The 20,323-nt window shown below is 42.8% G+C and overlaps 1 protein-coding gene across 3 annotated transcripts in view; it reads left to right on the forward strand.

The window, feature by feature from the left end:
* Nucleotides 1-20,323, forward strand: part of BPNT1 (3'(2'), 5'-bisphosphate nucleotidase 1) — a 121,893-nt gene that overhangs the window by 84,287 nt on the left and 17,283 nt on the right. For all 3 annotated transcript variants that reach the window (XM_069233872.1, XM_069233871.1, XM_069233873.1), the window contains exons 6-7: nucleotides 9,454-9,545; nucleotides 18,718-18,915. In XM_069233872.1, coding sequence (XP_069089973.1) covers nucleotides 9,454-9,545; nucleotides 18,718-18,915 — 290 coding nt within the window. The remainder of the gene's footprint in view (nucleotides 1-9,453; nucleotides 9,546-18,717; nucleotides 18,916-20,323) is intronic.

Genomic DNA, 20,323 nt, shown 5'->3' on the forward strand with positions numbered 1-20,323 from the left:
CATATTTCTATTTAACTTCTGATTTCATCTGAGGGAAATGTGTAAATATACAGAAAGGAGTTAAAACTGCTTTACACAAATAAAGTACATGAACAGTGATTACGATCACCATGCCTACCACTAGAGATATTAAAATGTGCCAGGCTTTGTAGATGCAGTCAAAGTGTCACGATGCTTAAGCATTTGAATGTTGGACAGCATCCCTAGGCCTGATGTACCATGTTATTTACCAGAACAAAGTTTTGTTTAGGTAATTTTTATTGAACTACACTCAGTACAGCCATGCTCAAATTGTGAACAGTTGTCGTGGCTGCCTTAGCAACAAGCCTCTTCTAATGGAAATTCGTTCTCCTGGATTCCTTATGTGAACCTTTCCAGGCTTATCAGATATTTTGTTGCAGGGCCTGTTTAAAAAATAATAATAATAATAATTTAAAAAACCTGCGCAACAGCATTTCTGCTATTTATGCCAGGTGGCACAATCACTAAATTAAAAGTAAAAAAGTGTCATCCATGAGGGAAAGAGAGCAGGTATTCCTCAGTGGCTCGTCCTCCGCTACGGTGGAGCAGCGTTGCCCCATCCCCACCAACCTGCCCACCCCCGCCAGCAGCAACCACTGCAAATCATTTAACAACGAAAGGATAATAAACTACGTTATCCTTTCGTTGTTAAAGGGGCTGGGCATTGGGGATGCCGAGCACTGAGGGGAGTGCACTATGTACTCCCCTCAATGTGATGTGTGTTTTGCCGGCTGTCTCGGGCCAGCCAAACACAACTGCACAATGTGCTCTCTCCAGCCCAGCACTGTGTTGCCGGGCTGGAGAGAGCAGGCACAGGCTCAGAGTCTGCCTGGAAACGCACTGGCTGGACGTGCCCAGCCAATCCTAACGCTGCTCTGAGCAGCGTCAGGACTGGCTGGGAGCCTGTGCCTGCCTGCTGCTGAGAAGACGGAGGAGAGGCTTTATAAAAATTCTCCTGCCCTCTATAGCCCCCTGAGCTGCAACTGGTATTCCTATTTTTTTGCACCGTACGTGGCTCAGTCTAATGGCAATCCCATCTTAGCTCCTTCATCATTAATAATAAAATGGTAGGCTTGCATTACAGGGCCATGCAAAAGTGCACGAGCTGAGGCGTAATGCCTCCTATTGCCCCACAGATATAATTTGTAACTTCCCTGAACCATTCCCTAGTGTCAGACTGAATCATATATTTTTTTCTAGCAATGCCAGGTCATCAGCATCTCCGTGTCAGTGGCTGATCTACAAGACTCCACCTAAGTATAGGACGCCAAGATCCCTGGTGCTCAGTTCCTTTTTCAGCATTTTACGTAGGCAGGATATGAGGCCCTTTGACGTTTACTGTGTTTTCCATTGAATGTTTTGGCCCTAGTACACGGTTTTATCAGTTTCCCCTCTTCAGTCATTGGGCTTCAAACTTTATGGGGAATATTGTAGACAAATGTCTGTGACTGACTCGTATTTAGAGTGTTTGACATTCTTGAATAAATCGCATAACACAGGGTTGCATTTCACTGCACCTAAAAAGCCATTCAGTGTCCTTTAACCCCTTCGCTGCTAAGCCTTTTCCCCCCTCCTGTGCTAAGCCTTACTTTGGCTATTTGGGGTAGTTTGCGCTTAGACCCTCATAACTTTTAGTCCGCATAAGCTATCCATGCCAAATTTGCTTCCTTTTTTCCCCAACATCCTGGGAATTCTAAAGGTATCCAGTGTTTGTGGATTCCCCTGGTGGGGATGGAGAAATTAGCCAAAATATAGCTAACATTTGGGTTTTGTGGGGAAAAAGTGCTGCAGAAGAAAGCATCTGTTTTTTTTCCCTGCAAAATAGCATCAAGGAAGGGTGCTAAAATCACCATCTTTCCAGCTTTCAGGAACAAACAGACTAGAATGAGAACACCATATTTGTAACACAGTTTTGGCATTTTACTGGGACATAGCCCATATTCCCTATTTTTTGAGCTTTCAGCCTCCTTCCAGTTAGTGACAGAATTGGGTTTGAAACCAATGGTGGATCCCGGAAAGCTATACATAAAAAAAAAGTAGACACAATTCTGAATTCAACAAGGTGACATTTGTGCAGATCCTTCATGGTTTTCCTATAGAAAGCAGCAGCTGAATTTAAAAAAAAATCTTGAAATTGAGTTGAAAACAACAGCTATTTCTGTCTACGTTTTCATCTGTAACTTTTTGCAGCTGTGGCAGATTTTCAAAAGCAATATACTGTTACATCCGGTGGACCCTTATGGTTGCTGGGATATAAAGAACTTGGTGTAGGTTCATCAAGAACCCAAGGTACCCTGAGGCAATAAATGAGCTGCACCTTGCAGTGGGTTTTCATTGTGTACCGCTAATATAATAATTGATTTTGTAAAATATAAAGAGCAAAAAATAGGTTTCAAGGAAACCTATGTATTTCTGAAATGGGAAAAAGATACAGAATTTAGAAGCAGTGGTTATTTGCACATCTCCGAATTTGGGGGTACCTATACAAGCATGTGAATTACAGGGCATTTCTCAAAATAACTTCTTTCGTACACACTGTCTTACATTTGGAAGGTGCAACTGCAGAGAAAGATAATAAACACTTGTTCTGCTATTCTGTGTTCCCCCAAAGTCACTCGATAAAAATGGTACCTCACTTGTGTGTCTAGGCCTAGTGCCCGCATCAGGAAACACCCCAAAACGCAACATGGACACATCACATTTTTCCATTGAACACTGACCTGTTTTTTGCAAATTGCCTAGCTGTGGATTGTGGCTTCTACCTCAGCCAGCACTTAGGGAAACCTCTCAAACCTATACATTGTACACATGGCAAAATACTTTGTCCCTATCTAGCTCAGCGTGGATAGCACTGTGCTGATCCTATGCTTAAAAACTTTGCTAGATAAACAGACATGTGAGTGTCGCTGGTGTTGTAGAGTGCTCCTTACTGGAGCTGCCCTCCACCTAAATTGGGAACTACCCAGAGTTCTCTCTTGTGTTTTGCATAATTTATGTGACACTCTAACCCTGAAAGGACCTTGTTTTGACTTATACTCGTTGCTCCCTTGTGTCTGGACAAAGCTAAACCCCTCTGAAGAGCTCTAATGAGAGCGAAACATGGGTCATGGGCTGCTTTACTCATTCCAGGTTGGTTTGGATGGTATTTGACCAGTCCAAAGCTGTAATACTGTGCCTGGAGTGGTAAATGGCTTTTGTCATTTTACAGCTCAGCGAGGATGACACTGTCAATCCTATGCTTAAAGATTTTGCTGTACAAATGGCAAAAGACTTTGTCCCTGTCTAGCTTGGCGTGGATAGCACTGTGCTGATCCTATGCTTAAAAGCTTTGGTAAATAAACAGACTTTTGCGGTGAGCAAATCTAGAGTGTCGCTGGTGTTGTAGAGTGCTCCTTACTGGAGCTGCTCTCCAACTAAATTTGGGAGCTAACCAGAGTTCTCTCTTGTGTTTGGCATAGACCTATAGATATATATGAAATTGGCGTGCAGCAGTTTTCTTTCAGTTTGTCCCTGATATATATTCATTCAGTGAAAAAAACAAGGGTTACAAGGATGTTCTACTTAAATTCTGAATTTACTCGCAGAAAACCATAGAAATTCAGCAGTTAGTTATTTCAAGTAACTATAACTCGCTTCCTAGGATAACTATAACTTGCGCACCCCCATGCACAGCTAATTAGCCCTGCAGCCGGGCCTTGAAGCAAACCCACTATAACCACCCAACCACACGCCACTTAAAATGAAAAATGTTCTGACAAGTTGAAAGTAAAATATATTTGAAAAGTAAAAAGTGTGAGATGACCCATTTGTATGTACCTTACATATTTAAAGTTGAAAAGAATTTTAAGCTGAGAAATGACAACTGACTCATCTAGACTGGAACCCTCAACCTTCTGTGTGAGTGAGGATCTGAGAACTTCACCACTAGTTCACAGGCGATTCCTTATTACTCAGTGTCAAGACATCCCTATGAAATTTAATCCAAAGATGGTGATGGGAAAAAGACGTAACTGTTACATCACTAGGAATGTTTAACATCTAAAACCTGAGTAAATAAACAGACACACTGCCATGAGATACCAGGATTTGCAGGACACCTGTTTTTCTAGGAGTATTTTGCTCCGGGGAGGTGGTGGTCCACAGGGCCTGGATGGAAATGCAGGACACCCTATAATTATAAAAGTATTTTGCCCAGGGGAGGTGGTGGTCACTGGGGCGCAGGGGGCCACTTGCGCCCCCTTTCTTCAAATAAATATGCCCTCGGGACCTGGCCACCCGGGGGCAAAAATAAAAGCAAGCTCAGTGAAATGTGCAAATAGTCATGATTTTTGCTGTGATTTTTATTTTATTTTAAAATGCTTTTTAGCCAGTACCCTGTCCGTATTTTTTTTTTCTTTTTTTGAGACTCACCTGAAGCCTAGTCTCAAAATGGCTGCCAACACTTCAGGGTTGAATTGTTAGCAGCCAATCAGGTTGCTGCACGGGATCGGCAGTATTCGCAAATTCGTTGCAACCCTAGATATACAATTTTGGATTTCCTTTAATTTCTCCTAAACTACTGAATGGATTTATACCAAAAGCTACCTTGTTGCCAAATTTGGTGTCATTCTATCCAGCGGTACGGGTTGCAGGGGTGTCTAAAGAGTCTATGGGAATTAACATGGAAACACATTTTTATTTTTTACCCCACACCCTTTTTGTCTGCCCCCGCTTGATGGGTTGTCCTGAAACTTTACATGCACAACAAGACCCTCTGACACACTTTTTTGGAAAATGTCGTGAAGGTTGCCAAAGATGTAGGCAACTCAAAAAACTATTTTTCAATGGAAACTAGGTCCTAACTTTTAACTACTTACTGGTGACCACCAGTAGGATGGATATATATATATATACACACACACACACACACACACCTGTTGAACACAAGTGTTAGAGGAAGTTGGAATGTTTCAGGTATGTGTGTATATCCATATCCAAAAATAGGCTATAGTTTGCCCTTTCCTACACTTAAGTCACTTTTTGGATGTACTAGACCATCACCTCCAAGGGGCAGATATGAACCTCAACTCACATTTGCTGGCTACATTTGATTCTAGTCATTTTTTAGTTGTAAGTATGCCTCTTAAGGGCAATAGGGCGTGCACTGATTTTGTTCTGACCTGTCTCCCTTTCTAATTATTATTTTCACCAACCCTTTTTGTAAGGCATTTCACACTCTGGCAGAATACTATCAGCAAGACCATGGGGACAATACCTGTCTTGCTGTGCATGGTGATCCGAAACAAAAATAAGACTGTTAGCTCCTCACCCACTAACAGTGGGTGTTAAACTCTGTCACTTCTTAACAGTCCAGTGCTCTTGTGTTCATTGCCAGGAGGTTTGAACTGCTTCATCTCCCCTGCCCAACCTGCCCGCCTGCCGAGACACACAATACAACACAACTTGTACCAGAGTACAACCTAAGGGTGCTGCTGTCAGACTGCTGGGCACATGTGCTCTCCACGATCACCAGACACACAGCCTCCTCCCCAGCACTTTGAGTACCAGTGTACAAGACTTTATTTAGAAAAAAACACTGCTGCAGATCAATGATAGCACACTGAGTAAAAAAGCTTTCAGAGTGAGTTAGAGTCCTCATTTTCTCTTTCTCCTTTCCACTCTCATACATTTGGAATGGTAGGCTGAAATGTTCTTTACTGTCGAAAAGCAAATCTGGTTCCAAGGTTTCCTTTTATGTTTTGGCCCTTCTAGATATTAAGCTTGCATTATGTATAAAGTACCTTCAGCTGTTGCAGTGCCCGGGAGGGAAATGTGTGACTTACTCCAGTGGAAATGCTATGAAAGACTTGTTCAGTCAGTGCCAGTCACTGCAAAATGAGTGAACACGCTTGAAGGCATTAAGGAGTGTGTACAAGATGCTTGAAAAACGCAGTATGTCATCTGAGCTTGAGCATGTTGCAATATGCTGTTATAGGAAGGATGCTGCATTACTCCAGTGGCTTGTCCACCATCCTGGTTTATCTCCATAGCACCGCAATGGCACAAAGTCATCAGATTTCCTCATTAGATTGGTAACACTAACATTTTCCTTGTCATCACTACCCTTCAGAGTTGGCTTCAAGTCCCAGAAATTCAGAATTACTTATACACTACACTTCAGATGGTTCGGCAGAGATGATTGTTAGATAGTCCTCTTTGATTCTTGCACCCACCAACCTGTGCTTATTATGGAAGTAGTGCTTTGATATTACATTTGCCACCAAAGTGCATTTTTATTTTCAAACCTAGACATTATTCCCAGAGAACAGTACAATGAAAACATGGTAGTAGTTATACATTCTCTAAAATACCAATCCCAAACTCTGTTTCTGAAACTAGATTTCTTCTAAAGATATTTTATTCAAAGCTTAAGTACCATGGGTTTGTATAATTGTTGAAACCTAGGGACACTATTAATTTTCTATGGATTGTTTGCTTTATTTGGGTTACGATAGGATCTAGCAGAAACCTGTAGAGTAAACGTGAATTACTGGTGCTTATTTCTCTATTTTCTGCAAAAAAGTACCTTTACTGTTTTATGCATGAGACAAAATGTAATTTTCTCAAATCAAATCCTACATGTTACTGTACAGTATTGTTTTGGTATTGATGAAACAGCTACTCACACACTCAATTTGACCTACTTTGGAAATCGCAGCAAAACCTTCTGCTAGTATTTGCTCTATTTGTGTCCCCTACTCACATATTTGCTGCTATGTAGAGGAGGCTGGCTTTTTGCCATGAATATCATTGGGTATTGTAGGAAATGGCCATCTTTTATGTGATGTCCCCACAGATTGTTGCCTTATCTACTTTGATGGCTTATGAACTCTGTGCACTTTACCCCTGCCAGCCACTAGTAAAGTGTGCATGCTCCCTTTTTTTAAAGGTGGTTGGATTGGCATACTCATAATTGGTATATTTAACTTGCCTATAAGTCCCTACCATATGGTACAAAGTGTACCCAGAGCCTGGAAATGAAATGCCACTAGTGGACTGTAGCACCTATTGTGCCATACCCTACAGTGGCAGTGCAAAAAATGGCTTCAGACATACCACTGTAGCCAGATGGTAGGAGTGTAAAAATGCAATTCAACAGTAAACCCATTTGACAGGTTAAAACCTTCCTCCTAAATATTAATAAGTAACCCCTATGTAGTCCTTGTAACTCATATGGCAAGGTGCTTGGTATTCAAAAGCAGGAAATCTAGAAATTTAATGTTAACATGTCCTTAAAGTGACTTGCACCCAAGTGCTATCTTCAGTGTAGGAAGGCTGGCTGACCCATAGAGAAACACTAGGAAGCAACATTAAATACCAATTCTGCTATCTTAGAGTAAGGAAGCTACAAAAATAATTTAACAACTCCCTTTAATATTTATTCAAAGCTCAAAGTGATAGTCAGATTTTTAATAAACGTTGAGGAAAAATAACTTTTAGAAAGTTACCTTTTCCCTGCCTTAAACTCCTAAAGACTAATTTATCTTGACCTTCCATCTGTCACCCAGCTGGTGAATGACCCTGAATGAGGTATGTAAACTGTTCCCAGAGCAGCGACAAAGGCCTGTGCGTGGGGAGGTATTTTTGTTACCCTGACAGGATGACCAGGTGGTGTGCACCCAGGAACTTAATTTACTTCAGGGATGCCTCCCCTGTCACTGGCAAATGTTAGCTAACACCTGGGCAGCCTCCTTCCTTTTTTCACTCAGTGAGACAGGAACCACAACCACTGGAAGGAGAACTACCCCCAGACCTTGTTTGCATTGACCACAGAGGAAGGGCTGCCCATTACCCTGGCCACACCTCTGGAGGGTCACATAGGATCTGCATTCTGGGAGAAGGGTTTAACAATTTTGGATTTCAGGAGTGAGCAGTACTATGGGATTGTTTGCAGAAGGGCAGACAGGAACTGCTACAAAAGTGGGTAGTAGTATCTCTGGGAACTTTTACCTCATTGTTTAGAGAGGGGCTAGGAGTCATCCCCCACCCACAAGCTAGCACCAAGCATAAATGTGGCATCCCCTGGCACCCTCTTCAGAGCACTACTGGACCTGAGGAAGATCTGAAGAGACTAATCTTGCTGTCTGTGACCTAAGGGGAGCACTGTAGAACTGGACCTGCTCCGTTTGTAATCCAGAAAAAGAAGGGGACTCCAAAGGTCATAAGGCTGATCTGCTGTTCAAGCTACGGGAAAACAGCATTCTATAAGAGACCTTTTTGTGCAGCTGCTCAGTTCGAACTGGCCCTGCCTTGGCCCCTGCTGTTGGCCTCTGATGGAGTGATGCCTGACCCCCATCTGCTGTTTCAGAGGTCCTGGAACCCTTGGTTGTCTCTGGCTGGACTTCTCCTACCACTCCTAAAAATCTGGGACTTGAAAACGTTTTCAACTTCAAGACTTCTAGTGGACCTGAGCAAACCTACCAAGTTGATCCACCCAAGGAGCTTTGTCGCTGTGCTTAAGATTCAGGTTTTGCCCACTCACAGCTTCTCTGTAGCAGCAAATGTGAATAAGCTGGCCTTTGTGGACTAGGGAAACAGCCTTGTTCAGCCCTCTTTGGCTGAAACCTTGTCCCACTAAAGAATTCTGAGCTCTGAAAAAGTGACCAAGTGTGATTGTAGAAATCTTGACCAGGCGAAGGCGACAAAAGTATCTGGCTGGCAAGAGGACTGCCTTCAGTGAAAATTCGAATTTCTCCTGCTCTGAGCTTATCCTGCGAAAACCAACGACTTCAATGGGACCCCATCCAATGTATATCTGATCTCGTGGTGCCCTGTTTGGTTACAGCCCACTATCTTGTCCTGTCGTTTTTGAAAGTAAATCCCAAAGTAAAACCTAAAACTGAGTCAAACCTTGTTGCCATAATCGACATGCGTTCCATCACAGTCAGCCTCAAATTGCGCATACATCCCAGTCCACAGTGACCGGTTGACGTCAGTTGGCATTAAACACTTTTTGGTGCTATTTTTATTTTAAACTTTAAAAAAATCATGTATCCAGATCCCCTTTTACAATTTTTATCATTTTGGTGTTATTTTATTAATGAAATTTTACTCGATTTTTGTAATTCGGTTTCAGATTTTTATTGTGTTGTGTTTTGGCTTTATTACTGTTTTGGTACTGCATAAATACTTTACACATTACCCTAAGTTAAGCCTGTCTGCTTTGTGCAATCACTATTAGGGGGGTCAACTCAGGTTAATATAGTTCCATCAAAGGTTCACCCGGACAAGGACAGTGATTATTACTTGAAGTGGGTAGTCACCCCCTCAATTAATAACTCAATTTCTTACAGGCATTATGTGAAAGAGAGAAATAGTTGACCACTTCTGAAAGAAAAACTACGGTGTCCGCTACTGAGTTGTGTTAGATTGAAGTTTATGCTTTTTGTGCAGGTCTGCTGGACCACGTCACAGTCTTGATTGGAATTGCCTATGGCGGAAAGGCAATTGCAGGAGTCATCAACCAGCCCTACTACAACTATGAGGTATTTAAAATGACTTCTTTTAACAGAGGTATAATTTAAAGGCTGTGTTTTTTTTTTTTTTTGTGACTTGTACTGCATACTATGTCGGTGGTTTGTTGTACTTTGTGAATGCTGTTTCATAGAAAGGGACTAATCACGACTGGCCCAAACACGGGACACAATAATATGCACATTATAGCCTGCTGCTGAGTACTATACCAGTTGTTAGTCACTGAATCCGAGTTACAGGCCCAGCCCGCAGGCAAGTGCCTATAATGAGGAAGAAGGCTGTTAACAACCGGTATAGCCTGAGGTAGAAGGGGTAAAAGGCTATTCGAACATTCCACCCACTGAGGGTAGAATGTACTCAGGGCTCGCTTTAGCGCTGGTGGCACCCTCCAAAAAAGTATTTTTTGCTGCCCTCCCACCACATGACCACCTCCTCAGATTCCCTTACTACCACCTGGCAAATGTGCCTCTCATCTCTCCATAGATCCCCTTTCACATACATTCATTTGTGTTAAAGAACTTGTAAAGGGTGGCTTTACTAATCCACTCAGCTATCCACATACATTATAGTTCTGTTCTTTGCAGCAGGCAAATTAACCCTCTTCACTACTTTATGTTGAGTCAAAGCTGCCGCTAGACAAAACTCCCATCTCTTTCCCAAGCAGAAATTACAAGAGGTATCTTGACATTTTAATTGCTTCCTGAAGGCTGGACGCACAAGGAACTTTTCAGTAGGTGGAACTTTTCAGCAGGTGCTTTTAAATCACAAGTTTCATAGGTTATTACTAAACAAGGCACCCCCCCAATCCAGGTCAGCATCTGGTTCGGCCGCACCGCTTGCACTGCCCTAAAGGCGGCCCAGAATGTACTAGATTAAAAAGGGAGAAACATAAAGACAAACCAAACATTGGAATGTTGGAGCAGCCATTATAAGCCCAGATCTGCTTCATTGTCTTCAATGGAGCTGTCAACATTCCAATGTTCTAATTTATTTTAACTTTACCACTCAGTGGCATCGCCCCTCTACGTGCCATTATGGGTTTTGCATCTTAAATGGAGAATAAAATGCAGGAATATTTGTTTCCCTGCCGCTAATTTTTTCATGTTTCTCTCTATTTTCGGCCAGCATTTCACTCAGAGATTTCAAGTACTTGCAGCAGGTGAAAAGCCCTCATGAGAGACTCACGGTGTTCCGATCAGACATGAACTCTGGGATTATTATACAAATAAACACATTCTTACAGCAAATAACAAATAGCCCTTCCGTATTCCATGTACTCAATGTGGCCCTTCCTGTGCCGATAAAATTCAACACCTTTTCCCCAAGAACCTTCAAATGCCTTGAAAATGGAGAATAAAGTATTTCATGACTATTGTTTTGGACCTTTCTGGAAATAACAGGTGGCCAGTTAAAAAGACTGAAAACACTTTTGCCGCTGGACAGTATAGCTCTTGCTATAGCTACTGAATGTTCAAATATGTAGTTCATACTTTTATTACGATTTCTACACTTTGGACATTATAAATAATTATAGCAACAATTTTTTCAGAATTAAAATTTAGTGCCATTGTGCCCTTATGTCATTGAAGGTAACTGTGACCAGTTCTTCCAACCATCTTTATCTCAAATACATTTGTCCTGGTGATGGCCTTGGAAGTGACTGACTGGGTCGTAATGTCAGCAACATTATGACAAATCAACCGGGTCTTGGTTCATTTGTGAAACAGATCTGTGTACATTTAAAAAACATTATAATCTGAAAACTTCCCAGGTCCCTAACAGTCTGTTACTATGTATATACACACCCGCACTAACGTCTAACTGTTTGTCCATTGTGTATGATCTCTGGGGATGCTGTGCATAGTCGTTATCATGTTTTCTACTACATTAAACCTGCATTAAAATGTTTGTTTAGGCTAGTGTTTCCTTTCTTTCTTTATGCTACATTTAATATGCTGTTTAATTTAATTGCTCCTAAATCTACTACAAGTGATCACTTGAAATGAGTCTGTAGTAAACCATTGTGTTTAAAACCACCCAAAAACTAATTTCTGTTCTTATTTGGAGGTTAATGTTTTAACTTGGCCTCCTATACTGATCTTAATCTGTTTCTTCAGTGATCTGCCAAAAAAAGATCATGCCTTTGCAAATTGCAGATCAATCAAGGTTCATTTTATATGCTGCCCAGATGTTCTTCTCACTAAATAAAAGACTTAGGGGGTCATTCTGAGAAAAGGGAAACCGGTGGTTTCCCGCCGGTTTTCCACCGGTTTTCCCCTGGCCATAGGAATCCTCCATGGCGGCGCTGGAAGCAGCGCCGCTATGGGGATTCTGACCCCCTTCCCGCCATCCTGTTCCTGGCGGTTCTTACCGCCAGGAACAGGATGGCGGGAACGGGTGTCGTGGGGCCCCCTAACAGTGCCCCATAATGATTTTCAGTGTCTGCTTAGCAGACACTGAAAATCGCGACGGGTGCCACTGCACCCGTCGCACCCCAGCAACTCCGCCGGCTCCATTCGGAGCCGGCTTCATCGTTGCTGGGTCTTTCCCGCTGGGCGGGCGGGCGGGCGGCCTTTTGTCGGTCGCCCGCCCGCCCAGCGGGAAAGTCAGAATGACCGCCGCGGTCATTTGACCGCGGTGCGGTCTTCTGGCGGGGGAACTTTGGCGGGCGGCCTCCGCCGCCCGCCGAAGTTGGAATGACCCCCTTAATCTGTTATTAGTTTACACAGATAAACACCTTCTTGAACAAGTGACAGACAAATGCACCTGCAGAACAACTGTCTGCTTACAAGACTTGTCTTCCAGACGGTCAAGGATGCACTTAATATTGGAGTCTGTAAAATTGAGACTGTGTGGCTATTCTGATGGATGCTTCTAACTGCAGATTCCTCACCTGTAGAATAATCCTAGTGGCCAGACTGGACCCAGAAACTTCTCACGTCCCTCGTAGGGTGTGCTGGCTGGTAGAATGCGCTGGCTCGTATTGACTCTGCAAGTGGCATCAGGTAACATTATCAAAGCATATAGAGCTCACCCATGCCTTTGCTGCCTTCTTTCTGCACCTCCTACAGAAATCCAGAGCTCGCTCTCTAGAGTTGTGAGTTTTCCTCACAAGAAATGTTGTTCGTGCAGTACTGTGTCTCCTTCAGAACGATCAGGCTTTAAACCTTGTAGGAAATGTGAGGGACAGATGTTCATAACTGCCCCCGCTATATCTGCTTTTGGTGCCTTGGTTCAAACCATTACTCACAATTCTGTGAATCCCGCCGGAACATATACACAAAGGCCATCAAAGAATCAGAGTGGGAGGCAAAGCTCTTCATGGCCCAACCAGGGACTAGAAGCAAAGTCGTTGATGTTCCAGGCCTTAATCAAGGTCACCCTCAATGCATTCTTCTAGTGGCAAAAAAAGAAAACACAGGCAACACAAGGGTAAGTCACCCTTACGGTCACCGACCCCTGCTGGGTTCTCGGAGCCAGGGCTTCTCCATATGGATCTGGCTGATCTCCCTCCTTGTGGCCCGCTCCAGGCCCAAACCCAGAGCTGTTTCGATCACTTCAGGCCACCTTGAACTTACTGGTGCTAGCTTTTCCTGAGCCAGGATCAGACTGGTGGTATTTCTTAATGCCATGTTATCCTTGTTTGCAAGAGCATTGAAGCCACTCAGCACCCCTTCAGGCCACATGGCACTGTGTGGTCTCCCGTTGTTTACTTCATTGGCCCTGATGCTGGACCTTGAGGACCAACAGTGGCTCATCCTTCCTTTCACCCGTCGCTTCAATATGCTGCACAACATCTACCTACACCACCACTTCCGCTGACAACACCTCCATCTACGGCACTGTCGGCACCAGTCAGCGAAGTCACATCGCAAAAACAAATAGTGTAGGGGTTACAGGGGCAAGAGGATTATAGATAGGGGATTCATGTAATATTGGATCTGACTCTGACCCTCTGAATTTATATGCTTTCAGCAACGAGGACGCCGTTGATCTGGGCCAAGAATTATTAGTACTGTAATCTGTATGTGGGATTGACACTTCCCCAGAAATGGAAATGGACTTCCCAGCAGGACCTACCACACCAGAGGTTATGTCTTTTCACTTAGTGATTAAAAACGCAGCAGAATGCTGGAATTGCAGTTGCCATCCATAGATTTTAACCCTGTGGAGGTTAAAACCACATAAGTAGTGTATCTGGCAATTCCTACTGCAGAACCTCTACTGCCCTTCAATGGCACCCACCTTGACCCGGTTTGAGCAACATGGGAAAGACCTACTTCAGCTCTAGCGGTTAATAGACCAATAGCTGGCTGCTACTGACGTGCTCCTGAAGATCCAGCATTTCTTTCGGCTCATCCGGGGCCAGAGAGCCTGGTCATACAGGCATCATGTTCATCGGGTCAGTCGGTTGGATTCTTCCAGAATATAGCAGTGGATAGAGAGTCAAAGAGCTTAGAAGGTTGGGGGGAGAGGGAGACCATCTCTGCAGGGGAGCATGCCTTTGAGGTCCCTAAATACAAACTGCCTTCTAGCACAGTACACTTGTGCTTTGTGGGAAATGGCTCAAATGGTGGACCCTCATGTGCCTTAAGACATGAGAGTGCACTTTCAGGTGGTAGTCCAAGAGGGCCAAAACACATCCTGGCACATCATAAAATCAGGCCTGGAAACCACAGTCTCAGTAGTCTGAGCCATGGGTACCTCTGTCTCAGTTTACAGGCATGCTTGGTTCCTTTTGCCAGCAACAACTTAGCAGCCTATCAACTCTATCAGCCACATCTCAGCAACAACAGAATCCACTGGTCAAACAGTATAAAGGGAAGTGCTGAGGATCCATCCAGAAACCTACCTCCTCCTACTCCACCACACCAGCAGGCATGCCGACCTAGTTTGCTTCCCCAAACTCTAAAGGAGCCTGCATGAGGGCAGGTGTCTTCACTTCTACCGACCTTGAATGCCATTACTTCAGACTAGTGGGTCCTACAGATCATAGAAAGTGGTTACACTCTTCCCTTTTTTTCAGGCTCCGTTTCCCTTCTCCAGTATGACCTTGCCATCCTTTAACAAGAAATGGCAACACTCCCACGGAAATAAGCTGTGGAGTTAGTGCTGTAAAAGGAAAGAGTCAAGAATGCTATTCCTAATACTTGTCTGCAAAAAGACGATGGCTTCTGTCTGATCCCAGACCTCAAAAACTTGAACCTTTACCTCATCACTGAGAAGGTCTGGATACTGACCATAGAATTGTAAGCCGGAGACTAGATGGTGGCATTCGACCTGCAGAATTTCATATCGGTAGCCTGTGGCTGCTTTGGGAGCACTTGCATTTAGTTGTGCTTTGCAGTGCTCCCGCTTGGCTTAAAATCAGCACCGCAAGTCTTCATGGCGGTGGTTGCAGCTGACCTCTGACAGTCTAGCATCCCAATTTTCCTGTACCTGGACAATTGGCTAATCAAAGCGGGTCACCGGAAGTGGTGAATCACCATCTGCAGTCAGCAGTATTCTTACTGTTTGACCTGGACTTTTCAATCAACCTGAGGCCCTCCTAGCAACTCCAGTTGATAGGGTCAATGTGAAAGGTTGTTGCTGCAGGGGTTCACCCTAAGGTCATTGTTGTGGTACGGGTCAACGGTTTCATTTTATTGTGTTCCACAAGGCTGGGTCTTCTTAATAAGTACTGATTGTTTTTGTCCTATTCGCCTATTCTTGTCGTGGCCCAATGCCATGCATTTTGGGGCATGTATTGCCCTAAGTCTAAGAAGCCTGGACTTCAAACATGGGTCTCTCAGCTATGGATACATTGTTACATGCAGTTAGATGCTTGGACAAACTTGGAGCTGTCCCATATGCTTACCCACATCTGCTAACCCATGTGAGTGGGGCAGTGATGTCAGAGGAAGGGTTACAGTGTAATCTTGCTACTTAGCGTAGATGTCTGTATTATCCAGTCCCGGAGACCAAGAAAAACAACAGCTCCTGAGAAACACTTCATAGGTTGTTTTTTTAAAGGTATGGGTGTGGTTGCCCTTAGGTCTTATCGGAGTACAGTAGCAGAGAAATAAGTGGGATTACCTGCTGGAATAGCCAATGCACAAGAAGAAGTGGAGAAAAGGAGTGTGCCCTCAGACTTCCCAGGGTGTATAAATAGGGATTCACTCTTTTCGAGTCCACAAGATGTTCCTGTTGAGACAGGGTGTCTCCTGGTGCACCTTTATCATTTTTAGGCACGTGAGAGAGGGGGAAGTCTTATCCAAAGAATAGGAGATGTTCTGGATGTGAGAGGAAGCCTCTTGATAGCACCCTTTCTTTTTTAGATGGTATGAAGGAGGGGAATCACCCACAAATGTCCAGAGAGGATCCCCTGAACATTAAACTTTTGTAATTTCAGGGCTAAGATATAACCGCCTCACACATACTTGAGCCATTTCATACACCACAGCATCTGGAAACATATAATGAGAATAAACGCACATGTGAGACTATAGAGAGCCGGAAAATGGCACCCGAGAGAAATTGCATTGGGAGGCAGATAGGAAGCTGTGCATGCAGGTAATGCACTTCTGCATTGGGGTCTTCACTTCTGGCTCATTAGGGATAGAGACAAGACAACAAGCATGCAGGTATGGGATTCTCAACCACTTCATATACTTAGCCTTCGATATCCAGACACCTGAGGACCAGATATCCCAGATTGGGTGAAGGCAAACGTGGTTTAGATTATCAAAGGGGCTGTGCACCTGAATATTACAGACAAAGTAGAGGAAAGCCATGACTAAAGAAGATTGTGCATTTCAACATTGTACTGGACTTCAAAAAAGTAATAAGGACTCAAACTAGGACTGAGTGGTGAACCTGCGGGAAGGGATACTGTTATTTCTTGCTCTGTAAGTATAGGTTTGATGGCATGTGTGGCTGTAGATACACATGCTCTGCATACTCTTGCCATCTCTTTGCCCGTTTTTCACTGTGTGCTCACATCAATTATTTTGTTGATTAGTAATCTCCCCAGCATTCCTTTAGCCCTCAATCCCACAAACATTTAGGTTGCTACCATGGACCATTTCTTATTTGCTCTTCCCTTGACTCTCTTCCTATGGAGTTATTCCAGTCCCCTTAGATCTACATCATGCTCTCTTTACTGTTCCTTGTTGCTATTCAAGTCTGTAATGCTTCGCATAGCAGGCACATCATGTTTCCTTTGTGATTGAGTTGTGACCACTATTGGCCTCTCAACTTCGATGACCCATACAAAGGATTGTGTTCTATTTTTTCATTGGTTAGGGGCTGAATTTTTGGCTTATTGTGTTTCAGCAAATATCTTTCCTTAATTGTGTCTTAAGAGTAAGTCTTGAGTACTGTCCTATCTTTGCATTGGAGTTCCTTGTTATGAAAGCCCCTGGGGATGTAATTACAGTACTTCATATTGTTTTGTTGCATAGATCATATAATACAGATAATGCTACAGAAAATACAAACATGTAATTAAGGTCAATTTGTGAAGTTGACTTGGCCGTTGCAACATCACAATTAGAGAAAAGGGACAGTAGTCCACTGACATGTAGTGCTCATCTCATGAGAAGTTCCATTTTGGAAATGCTTTAGCTGGGAAATATCCAAAATAACATATAATGGTTACTACAGTGAGCAAAAAAAGAGCAGGAGATGAAGGAATGCATCATCATTTTCAGTTATGCATTCCTAAGGTTTTGCATATTTGGATACTTTTAGATTTTTGTTTGTGCTAAAGATGCAATTGCAAGTTCCATTAAATTACAAACATTTTTTCACCACTGTTGGTGTGATATATTTGTGGTTTGTTTCTACCAATAAATTCTACATTTGAGTGCTAAACCGGTAATTAGGTTAAATAAGAGAGCCTATCTTGAAATAATGGTTTCCTCTTAAGGAGCAGTTGATCTGTTGATTAAAAGAACTGAGGTAATCGCTACAGTAACTGGCAAAATGTCTTTTTATAGCGACCCACATTTCTGTCCAGAAATCTTACACAATTTGGCACTTAAAACGTAATTGGGGAGTATTATGTCGGAGGCTGAATGTTAGTGCCAAAAGAGTGAAGAGTTTAAAGGGCTTGCTCTGGCACATCTTGTTGAGTTCTAGAGCAGTTTTAAGTATATGGTGGTAGGTTATACTTAGAAATACAAGGATAGTGCTTTTCATTAATGTCTATCTAGGAGTAAAATCAAAACAGTCACATGATGAAAGCCCTAGTTAGGAAACATTGTTAGGTTGTGTTATGTGTGTTCTACTACAAATCTTGTTTCTTTGGAGGGTTAGGAACCTCATTAAATGTATAATATGGAGAGACTGTATAGGTCAATAAGAAAATGAATCCATAGTCCTCTTAAACTGAGAGATGTTTATGCTTTTTCGTAAACAGCATTTGTGAGTAAGGTCGGTGAGACCCGTCTCTTGTATTGTATTTATTTGGATAAGACCATGTAAAAGCAACAATAAAAAAATAGAGATGTAAATACATTTTATCAAAGTATTCTGTAAATGTGCATTTTTATCAAACAGGCTATGCTTAATTAGTAAAAATAATAGGTACCAGGCCCAAACGTTTGCTCAGAAACCCACGACCGGCACTGCAGAAGGTTTGATGCTGAATAGCAAGGTGGCGTAGTCCTGATTCCACCTCATGCATCTTTAACCCATGACCAGACACTCCCTGCCTGTCAAACTCACTCCTGCACGTTCTTTTCCATACCTGCTTTGTCTCTCTTATTCCGTCTTTCTCTTCATCCTTCTTTCCTTCTTTTGTGTCTTCCTCTCCCTTGTTCATGGTCCACATCTGATGAGGAAAAGTAAGTGGCAGTCTCCTAAAATAAGTGCCAATAGGTCCCACTTGCTACAGATGACCAAATTTAGCACTGCAAAAAGGTCAGTAGGAAACCACAAAGAATGGGCACCATTGGAATCTCCTTATGGCGGAAAATATGAACCTTGGATACTTCAGTATATCATAAGTAATAGAAACATTTGTTAATCAGATGCACTGCACAATAACCGCTGTATATTCCCACTTATTTCTGTAACTAGTAAGCCAAACTTGTAAATTGTATTGACATGTCTGTAGTTGTCCTAGTGCTTTCCATCAATACTGTGCAATGATGCTCCCTTGTTAATTGTCATTTAACTGTCTTTGCTTTCTGTGCACAGGCTGGGGACAGTGCAGTGCTTGGAAGGACTATATGGGGAGTGCTCGGACTTGGTTCTTTTGGATTTCAGCTGAAGGAAGTACCTGATGGAAAGCACATTATCACCACAACACGTTCTCATAGCAGCAAACTAGTGAATGACTGCATTGCCGCCATGAACCCTGACAAGGTTGTGAGAGTTGGGGGTGCTGGTAACAAGGTTGGTACTGTGTCTTGCTGCTGTTTAGTAATTGTCATGATAACAAAAAAAAGGTGCTATTTGAAAACTGTTATCAGGCTATAGTGGGGAACATCTAAAGTGAAAGTATTTCGAAAAGACTACTACTCGACCATGTAATACAAGACAGTTTATTTGTAAGGAATACTCGAAACTAAATTGTTTCTAGGCGCCAGAGTGAAGGACAGAAAGTAGATAATAGCCATGCACACTACTGCGTCAAATATGACAAGATACAGGCATCTGGGAAAAGACCTGTTACAAACTGACAAGGAGGTATAAATCATTATTGTCTATGGATAGGTAATTCCATAGATATGGTCCTAGTAAAGAGAGACAGACCCATCAGTGTACAAGGGACAGCCAACAAATCATATGAGTGAGATCCCAGACCAGACACGGAAGGTATCAAGAGTGTTTCTTGAGGATATATGGGAGCAATTCCTGCTGCCCCTTTATGAACTAGGCATAAGATTTTAACAAGCGTTTTCCTTACTAGACAGGATCGAGTAAAGAGTCTTAAGGCTGAAAGAAATCTTGTAGGTCTGAAAGTCAGCTGGGGGCAGCATTCTGCAACAGTTGCAAACAGTTAATCAGGACTTTAGGTGCCACCCATCACATCTTTAGTGTAATCACATTTGGCATTGATCAGTACTCCAACAGTCCAGTTGTGATGGGCTAGATAAATAAATGGAAAGAGCTATTTAATTTGCCTTAGAGAGAAGAGTTCAGACTGTGTGGTGTGTCTTGAATCTGAGATCCCTATCCCAAATAAATCCCTTTTTTTTTTTTTTTACCTTGTGGTCAATAAAATGCAAATGGAAAACCGAGAAATGGTACTGATGGAACAAATTCCACTCCTGGCCCATTACCTTTTAGTCCAGTGAAATTCATCAGTTTGCTCTGCGGTGCAGAAAAAGTATTGAGGTGGTAAAATCATCCTAAGGTGTATTCACCTGCTGGTAAAGCTGTGTGACATCAGCATATTCATTAAATGACAGATTATTATTTCATGATATCTTGAAAAGTAGTTTGATAAATGCTTTAAAATGCCAAGGAGTCCAAGAAGATTTTTGAGGGACACCAACGCTGACAACAGCCTTGAAAGACTGAAAGTCGAACTTTCATTGCCTGTGTCCCGCCAGACAGTATTGATTGAAACCACCCGACCGATGAACCGGCTACATGGGCCACAGTTTGTAGTCGTCCAAGGAGCAGTTCGTACTCAGCCATATCAAATGCAGTGAACAGATCCATGGGAATATGCAAAGTAACCACTCTTTGGCCTGCTGCCTCCAAGATGTCTTCAAAAAGAGATACTAACGCATGCTTCAGACCCACTACAACTAATGGTTGTCCAGTTGTGCATGTTAGTCTCAACACCCCTACA

The sequence above is a fragment of the Pleurodeles waltl genome, chromosome 5 (assembly GCF_031143425.1).
Source record: "Pleurodeles waltl isolate 20211129_DDA chromosome 5, aPleWal1.hap1.20221129, whole genome shotgun sequence".
Classification (NCBI taxonomy): domain Eukaryota; kingdom Metazoa; phylum Chordata; class Amphibia; order Caudata; family Salamandridae; genus Pleurodeles; species Pleurodeles waltl.